Consider the following 9,230-nt stretch of genomic DNA (forward strand, 5'->3'; position numbering starts at 1 on the left):
TCTGAAATGTAGGGGCCGAGGCCGGCATTGCGAACATATTGCTCAAATTTCTCCTTAATGCCCACACACACCATATAATCATCGCGGCGACACCACCAGCTCAACGCCGACTTGGTCTGGCAGCACTTCCCCCCCCTCCTCGCCTCCTGCACCGTCCTCTATGGCAGTCGTCTCTACTTTCCCGGTGAAAACTGGAGGTGCCAAGGCAACTACTGAAAATGCAAGTGGAGCAGTCTTGCTGTCCCCTTCTCCCACCACCTGCGACCAAAATAGAGCAAGCATGGTTATAATTCATCCTTCATTTCTTTGATTGATTGTGCAAGGGGGCAGGGCCGGCCCACGGATATATGGGGCCCAGGGGCAAGGCAACAAGAAGGGGCCCTTGTTTACTCAAAAGCTCAACATATTTTCGATTCCAAAAGCAAAGTAAATATCCAGTATATAGCATAGCTTGATGATTTTAATCTAGAATCTTCTCAGTAAACATGACAGCACAATGTATTTATCAATCAAGTGAACTACAGTATTTATTACAGGACCCTTCTCAACTAAAATATCCCTAGCCTTATCATCGAGATTATCCCAGTGTCGTGGATTAAAAATATTGACAATGAATGATTGTTGTTCATTGACACTTGGTGATTTGGAATTTGGTGAAGGAGCTACGTTTTCATGCTCACTGGAATTATTACCACCTCGTTTGTATCATCGCCAGCAACATTTGTATTCTCAGTTGGTTGCTCCTCAACAATTACTATGACCAATTCCAGGGAATCTCTAGAAGAACTACTAATTCTGAAAAATTGTCAATTGATCCTTTTAGGGATCTGCTGTTTTCTCTTCCTTCTATTACTGCTGGATAAATAATATCTTAGAGGACATGTGACTAAACAAGAACAGGCAGCATAACATGATTAGTACAGGGAGCAAAAGCACCTGGATATGGATTGATGTCGACGTAAGTGGCTAGATCAGCAGACCCGAAGGTTGCAGTCAGCACAAATGAGAACACAACACCATGAACTGAATAATCCTCCCTTCTCCAGTCTCCAGTTCTCCTAATCTCCTGATCACAAGGACTCGCTCACACTTAGATCCACTGAAGTTTAAAGAGCAGAAGAAGACCTATGCATGCAGATGTGGAGTCGTCGGATGGGCAAAGCTATTTAATAGAGGAACGAGCAGAACGTTGAGAAAGGGAGGAGAGCCCATTGGGGAGTGGATTTGTGCCTTTAGTCTCCATTAGTGGCTGGCAGCGACCTTGGAATCAGAGACGGGAACGGCGGCGCTGTTGTGCGAGTATGGGATTTGGGGAAGAGGAAGGAGTCGAGGGCGACCTTGAAATACGATCGATGCTGGGGCCTCTTTACTCTCTCTGTATTTCTGGGCTTCCTATGAACTAGTACCTGGGCTGGGGCCCCTGCCTTCCGGGAGCCCAGGACGGGCGCCCCGTTTGCCCGGCCTATGGGCCGGGCCTGCAAGGGGGATGCAGATCCATCCCGACAACCTCGACACATTTCTCCACCCTCTGCTGCTCCACATCACCGCTGTCCATGGCAGGTTTAGGGTTTTAGGATTTAGGATTTAGGGTCTAGGCTACATGATGATGAGCGTGCTGCAGTATTATGGCTACATGCATCATTCTGATGCAGAGGGCCGAGGGTAATCCTCCTTTTCTAAAAATAAAAACCACATGGGTACAAGACAAATTCTACTTACGATATGACAATAAGAGCTTACCCAAGCTCTAGCCAAGGACGTGTGGTCCTTGTAGAGATGAATGACAATGGTAAACAAGTGAATCGACAGCCCAAACAAACACGAGAAGGCAAGCATGCCAACTCCCTCGGCATGGACTTGGTGGTATGCTGAGAAGAAGAGCTTGAAGCAGGTGACCGATTTGTCCATGGGAAGGAAGTTTTGGAAGACCATCTCGCCAGCTCCACTGAAGTCCAAATCGAAGCACCTAGAATTGAAGTGAAGAGACTGATCCATCTTTTGAAATACTCCCTCCATCTCATTAATATAAGAGTGTTTTTTATACTACAATGAAAGAAATGATAGTTTGCGATATTTACGATATTGGAGAATAATTGTTGTATTGATTTGGGGCCTCAAGGGCTGTTTATATAGATTACAAAGCTTGGGCTCCAAGACTAGACTAATAGAGATAGATTACAATACGAATAGTCTTATACTCTAATATCCCCCCGCAATCTCAACATCAGGTGTAACAATGTTGAGATTGGAGCGTATGTCGGTGAACGATGCAGTCGGGAGTCCTTTGGTAAAAATGTCAGCAAATTGGGCACTTGTAGGAACATGAAGAACGCGAACCTCGCCAAGAGCCACCTTTTCACGAACAAAGTGAATGTCAATCTCAATGTGCTTTGTGCGACAATGTTGAACTGGATTGGAAGTCATGTAGATTGCAGAGATGTTATCACAGTAAACAATGGTAGCACGTGGAAGCAGATGATGAAGTTCAACGAGAAGCTGCCGTAGCCACACCGCCTCAGCCACAGCGTGAGCAACCGCCCTATACTCAGCCTCAGCAGAAGACCTGGAAACTGTTACTTGCCTTTTAGAACACCAAGAAACAAGATTATCACCCAAATAAATGCAAAATCCGGATGTAGATCGTCGAGTATCTGGACAACCTGCCCAGTCTGCATCAGAATAAACTGTCAAGTTTGTAGGTGAAGAAGAATTAAAAAGGAGACCGTGATCAAGAGTGCCTTTTAAATAGCGGAGAATGCGTCTGACATGAGCCAGATGAGGAGCACGAGGGTCATGCATAAAGAGACAGGCTTGCCGAACGGAATAGGAGATGTCAGGACGAGTAAGAGTGGCATATTGAAGAGCGCCAGTGATGCTACGGTATAAAGTGGGATCAGAAAGAGGATCACCATCAGCCGACAGTTTAGCACCAATGTCGACTGGAGTACAAGAGGGTTGACAATCAGACATACCAGAATGAGAAAGCAAGTCCAAAATGTATGATCGTTGAGAAAGAAAGAGTGAAGACTTTGTGCGAGAAACATTAATACCTAGAAAATGATGAAGAGGACCAAGATCAGTCATGGAAAACTCATTATTGAGAGAAGAGATGATATGTTGAAGAAGAGAATCAGAACTAGCCGTGAGAATGATATCATCAACATAGAGCAAGAGGTAGGCAGTGTGAGTAGGAGACTGATAAACAAAAAGAGAAGAATCAGATTTGGACGGAATAAAGCCTATGGTTTGAATAAAAGTAGCAAAGCGTTGAAACCATGCACGAGGAGCTTGTTTAAGGCCATAAAGAGATTTGTTGAGGAGACAAACAAAATTTGGAGAGGAGGGATTCTCAAAAGCAGAGGGTTGCTGACAATAAACAGTTTCATTGAGAGTGCCATGAAGAAAAGAATTTTTAACATCAAGTTGATGAATAGGCCAAGAAGAGGAAACAACAAGAGTAAGAACAACACGAATAGTGCTTGGTTTAACAGCGGGAGAAAAAGTCTCATCAAAGTCAATACCAGGCTGCTGGGAGAAACCACGACACACCCAACGAGCTTTGTAACGAGCGAGAGTGCCATTGGAATGAAATTTATGACGAAAAACCCATTTGCCAGAAACAATGTTAACACCAGGAGGTTTGGGAACAAGAGTCCATGTATTATTTTGCTGAAGAGCGTCAAATTCATCGCGCATAGCGGAAAGCCAGAGAGGATCAAGAAGAGCTCGCTTATAACTGGTAGGTATAGGAGAGATGGTTGGGGTGGCGGTAAGATTGAGATGTTTTGTGGGGAGAAGAAATCCTCGTTTTCCACGGGTGCACATGACATGATCATTGGTGGGCGGTGGTATAAGAACGGCATTGGGTGGTAGTGGGTTTTCGGATGAAGAAGATGGTGAGGGAGAAGAATCAGAGGTGGTGGGTGTCGAGGTGGTTGCCGTGGTAGGATGTGGTGAGGGCAAGACGGCTGGGGTAGAGGATGCAGTCGCGTGAGAGGTGGGGGACGGGGTAGGAGGGTGGCTGACGGTAGGCAACTCCGGCTGAGAAACGGAGCAAGATTCCATGGTAGCAGAGATGATCGAAGGATGAACGAGGGAAGAGGTTTTGGTGGTGGCGGATTGTGGTGGAGTTGGTGTTGTGGGTGTAGTGACAGAAAAAGGAAAAGTATTTTCATCGAATGTGACATGACGAGAGAGAATGATACGACCAGAAGATGGATCGAAGCAACGATATCCTTTGTGATCATCAGAAAGACCAAGATGAATGCAAGGTAGTGAGCGTGGTTCTAGTTTGTTGGAGGCGGTAGAGGCGATATTGGGAAAGCATAGACAGCCAAAAACACGCAGAAAAGAATAGTCAGGGTGGGAGAGAAAAAGAGATTGGAAAGGCGAAAAAAGAGGGCAAGTTTTAGTTGGTCGGATATTAAGAAGGAGTGTGGCGGTGCGAAGGGCTTCAACCCAAAAACGGGAAGGAAGAGAAGCTTGTAAAAGCAAGGTGTGAAGAACATCATTAATAGAGCGAAGACAGCGTTCAGCTTTACCATTTTGAGAAGATGTATAAGGGCATGAAAAACGAAGAAGAATGCCTTGAGAGAGAAAGAAGGTCCGGTTTTGGGTGTTATCAAATTCACGACCATTATCACATTGAATAAATCGAATTGGCAAGCCAAAGTATGTGATTACATATTGTCGAAAGTTGAGAAAAATTGCAGGTACTTCAGATTTAGCGCGAAGAGGAAAAGTCCAAGTATAGTGAGAATAATCATCCAAGATCACAAGATAATATTTATAACCAGAAACACTAGGGACTGGAGAGGTCCATAAATCACAGTGAAGTAACTCAAAAGGAAAAGTACTAATGGTGGTAGAGGTTCCAAAAGGTAATCTAACATGTTTGCCGCATTGACATGCATTACAGAGAGAAGGATTATGAGGACTGCTAGAACTAGGGATACAAAATTCTTGGAGTAAAGACGTCAAAGTGTTTTTGCTGGGGTGACCGAGACGACGATGACATAGATCAACTGATGTGAGCATGGCATGAGGGGTGGATGTGGGCGCGCCATGAAGAGGATAAAGATCGCCCGTGCTATTGTACCGAGCGAGGACCGCCCCCGTTGTCTGATCCTTCACAGACAAACCAAGAGGGTCAAAGGCCAGGATAACTTTGTTGTCGATGCAAAATTGTCTAACAGAAATAAGATTTTTGATGATGGAAGGAACGACAAGAATATGCGTAGAAGAAAATTGGCATGAGAGGAAGGGATGTAAGAGTGACCGGTGCATGAAACAGGGATGGTGGAGCCATCGCCAATGGTGATCGTGGAAAAAGCAGAAGGAAAACAAGCTGACAATAAATTCATATTTGAAGACATATGCATGGATGCACCAGAATCGAAAATCCAATCCGTACCTGCGTCGTTGAGGACAAAATTGTTCATGGCGTTGATGAAGGCGGCTTGGTCCCAAGCCGGCTGTTGGGGAGGAGCAGAGGGGCCAGGAGCTTGCATGTTGACGTAGGCGGATGGGTAGTATGCGTACGGGGCCTGCATGTTGTAGGAGGCCGGCATGGTGTTGTAGGGCGACGGCGGTCCTGGCGTGCTGGGAGGCGGAGTAGGAGTGGCGGTGTAGACGTGCGCCGGCGGCCTGGGTCCAAGGAGTCCTGGAGAGCCGGTGGCTGGACGAAGACCGGGACTCCACGTGCCCGTGTACGCAGGAGGGGCACCATACGGCGAAGGGGCCGACCACGGCATCGACCAAGCCTGTACGAGGCCAGTCCAAGGATCATGCTGAGGAGGCCATGGCGACGGAGCTGGTGGCGCTGGAGCGGTGGATGACGAGGCTGGTGCAGGTCCGGCAGGACGAGATGCAGGAGGCCGGTAGATTGGATTCTTGCCCTTGTAGTTGGGGCTCGGGCGCCAGCCTGGTGGTGGTGTTGAGGCCACGGCGGCCACAGCAGGAGTTGGAGGGGCGGCCGGTTGCCGCGGCAGCCCAGGCGTGGGAGCTGCAGAAGAGGATGCGGCAGCATGAAACACCTGCGGCGCCCGTTGCGCCTTGCGAGCCTGGTTCTTCTCTTCTTGCTGGAGGATCGAGCGGACCTCCTTGAAGGTGGGGTACGGCTTGAGCATGGGGATGAAGGACTGCTGCTTCTCGAATTGATCGCCGAGACCTTGGAGGAGGGCGTTGATGAGAGTACGATCCTCGACGTGATCGCCAAGTTCACGGAGTTCATCGCCGATAGCCTTGATTCGCTGGCAGAAGATGGAGACTGGGACATCTCCCTGCATGGTTGTGCGTAGCTCAGTGTTGAGCGCATTGATTCGCGCGTCAGAGTTGTCCTGAAATAGCTGTTGAAGGGAAGCCCAGAGATCGGCGGCGGTGGCGTCATCGTCGGAGACCAGATTGAAAAGCTCCATGGAGATGCGTGTGTAAATCCACTGGATGATGGCGAGATCATCTTTCACCCAGCGAGGATCAGCGGGCTGTGGCGGGTAGGAGGGATCAATATGGTGGCGTAGGCCGCAGCGCCCGAGATGGATGATGAAGAGATGGCGCCAATGGTAGTAGTTGTGGATGCCGAGGTCTAATGAGATCGGTATGAAGGGGGAGACGTCGGCAATGGTGTCGGCTAGGGAGAACATTGGGTTTGGAGGGAGAGGTGTTTGAGTAGTTGTAGAGGAGGAGGTAGAGGACGGGGCACCGGCGGCGCGGAACTCGGCCATGGAGAAGAGGGGCCGAGTCGGCCGGGGCGGCGGCGCGGGTGGCGGTGCCATACCAGGTGCGGAAAACCTAGCCGTCGGATACCATGATAGTTTGCGATATTGGAGAATAATTGTTGTATTGATTTGGGGCCTCAAGGACTGTTTATATAGATTACAAAGCTTGGGCTCCAAGACTAGATTAATAGAGATAGATTATAATACGAATAGTCTTATACTCTAATAAGAACAACTGAGAAAAGCAAAGGATCACGGGAGGTGGTGCTCACAGTTGTGCCAAGCGGAGCCCGGCGGCGAAGATGCCGACGATGGAGGATGAGGCTGCAATTCGGCCTCTAGCAAATGCAGGCGCCATTTCTTTTAGTCCTGCGAGGAGAGGGGTGGTTGTTGCCAGCCGATATATCTCGCCTCAAGCGAGTATGGCATTCCTCTCCCTTGAAGCGCGCGCATATCGGCCGACCCATTCGCTTAGGTCGCTTGCTCGCTTCAGAGCGCTTGCTTGCTTGGTGAACGTACTGGTTCATTTTTTTTATTCTTTTACGTTTTATTTTATTTCTTCAGATAGTTTTTTATGTCTTCCTTTGTTTTTACCTGTTTTCTTTGTTTCTTTCATAGTCTTACTGATTTTTCTTTCTTTTTTCCTTTTTCTTTGTTTTTGTTTGGTTCTTTCTTGATTTTTCACTGGATTTTCGTTCTTTCTTTGTTTTCTACATTTTTCATTGTTTCTTTTCATGGTTTTCTTCATTTTTATCTTTGTTTCCTTCTCGGGATCATTCTTTTGCATTGATTTTTCTTTGGTTTTATTTTATTGCCTTTTATTGGTTTTTTTGTTTTCCTGTATTTTTTGTCGATTTTCATCAGTTTCATTTTTTTCAAGACATGTTTTTTCCGGTACTCATTCAACATTTTTTGTACATTAAAACAATTTTATATAAACTTTTAACATTTTCCCAATATAAGATTAACAGACTTAAGAAATTATAATTTTTATGTGTATATTTTTATTATATATGTTCTGATGTCTAATTTTTTTTATAGACCTTGTACGTTTTTTCTATACATATAAAATATTATTTTTAAACATGTTCAACATTTTTAAATATGCGATTAACATTTGCTTATAATGGATTTTTTATGCCTACATTTATTACATACATCACAAACAATTGTTTTTCTTTGTTTTTCATCAGGTTTCTTTTTTCTTTCTTAGGTTTTCATTGATTTCTTCAGTATTCTTCATTTATTTTTCTTTTCATCGATTTTATTTAGGTTTTTTCTTTCTTTCGAAGTGTGTTTGTTCATGGTTTTCTTCTTCATTTCTGTGTGTTGTTTTGTATTGCATTTCCTGGCTTTTCTATGCGCATTATCCATGTACACGCGAAACATTATTTTTATAGATGTTAATTTTTTCAAACACAAAATTACCATTTTGTAGAATAATTGTTTTTGTGTCTATAGTTTTCGTGTATGCCAAGAACATTTTTTATACACATTTAACATGTTATTAATGCATGTTTAGCATTTTAAATAAAATGCATAATATTTCATTCAAATGCATGTTGGATGTCTACTTTTTTTTATAAATATTGTACATTTTTCATATATGTCTGAAACATTTATTGATATACATTTAACATTTTCCAAATACATGTTTAAATCTTTATTTATAATGTCACATAATTGTTTTGAACCACGTGAACATTTTTAAAATGAGTCAAACATGTTTTTGTAGGCCATTAACACTTTTCATATACATTTGAAACATTTATTTTCTATATTTACTTATTTTTAAAATATTTGATTAAGAATTTTTTATAATGTCACATACAGTTTTTGTGAAACACGTGAACAAATGTATAATGTCACAATTCGTTTTCAATATGCTATCAACATTTTTTTAGTTAAGCCAACATTTGTTTTACATTGTATTAACATTTTCCAAATCACAATATGTTTTATGTTTTGAAATGTATGTATTTATACCATTTTCAAAAAAATAATAACATAAATGAAAATCAAACTGACTAAGGAAAAAATCGTAGAGAAAAGGCGAACTTACCTGAAACCTACCTGAGCCGGCCTATTCCGTGAACACCTAATATGAGTGCTCGTTCCAACTCGCATTACGTGAGATATAGATGCGCCCCGCAAAGAGCGAAATCACTAATTAAGGAGTACCCCTCGCAAAGGTCACTCCCACCTATCAGAAATGTGTTTATCCGTGCAATTCTTTCCCACATTTTTTGTGTGTCTGTAACCTAGGGAAACCAAGCAAAAATCGAAAAATTGAAAAAAGAAATATCATCTAAAATCCGAGGAAGCGCCAAGCACGTGACAAGTGGAGGCGGCTGACAGCACACCAAGTGGTGCACTCTCGGCCTACCAAAATAACCCTTGGCGGGTACTTGTTAGTTAGTTGATCCCTACAAAGAGTGATATGTAGCAATGGCGCAGCTTCAGGCCTCCATGCCTTGGGCCATTTCCTGCCCACTGGCATCACCTCGGCCTTGC

General features: G+C 44.3%; 1 protein-coding gene across 1 annotated transcript; it reads right to left on the reverse strand.

Annotated features, from left to right (window-relative positions):
* Nucleotides 1–5,089: 5,089 nt before the first annotated feature.
* On the reverse strand, nt 5,090–6,773 carry LOC147967198 (uncharacterized). Its single transcript, XM_087527521.1, has 2 exons — nt 5,414–6,773; nt 5,090–5,127 (listed from the first exon to the last, which is right to left on the reverse strand). The coding sequence occupies exons 1-2, from the start codon at nt 6,771–6,773 to the stop codon at nt 5,090–5,092; spliced, it is 1,398 nt and encodes a 465-aa protein (XP_087383647.1).
* Nucleotides 6,774–9,230: the final 2,457 nt, after the last annotated feature.

This window comes from Triticum urartu, chromosome 6A (genome assembly GCF_056163025.1).
Source record: "Triticum urartu cultivar PI428250 chromosome 6A, HENAU_Tu73, whole genome shotgun sequence".
NCBI classification, from domain to species: Eukaryota; Viridiplantae; Streptophyta; class Magnoliopsida; order Poales; family Poaceae; genus Triticum; species Triticum urartu.

What these genes read in the sequence shown, in the direction of transcription:
- LOC147967198 (XM_087527521.1), bottom strand. Translation starts at nt 6,773, where the DNA reads ATGGCACCGCCACCCGCGCCGCCGCCCCGGCCGACTCGGCCCCTCTTC. An exon ending in TTTTGTCCTCAACGACGCAG is followed by an intron (nt 5,128 to 5,413) that starts GTACGGATTGGA and finishes TTGTCTGTGAAG; the next exon opens with GATCAGACAACGGGGGCGGT.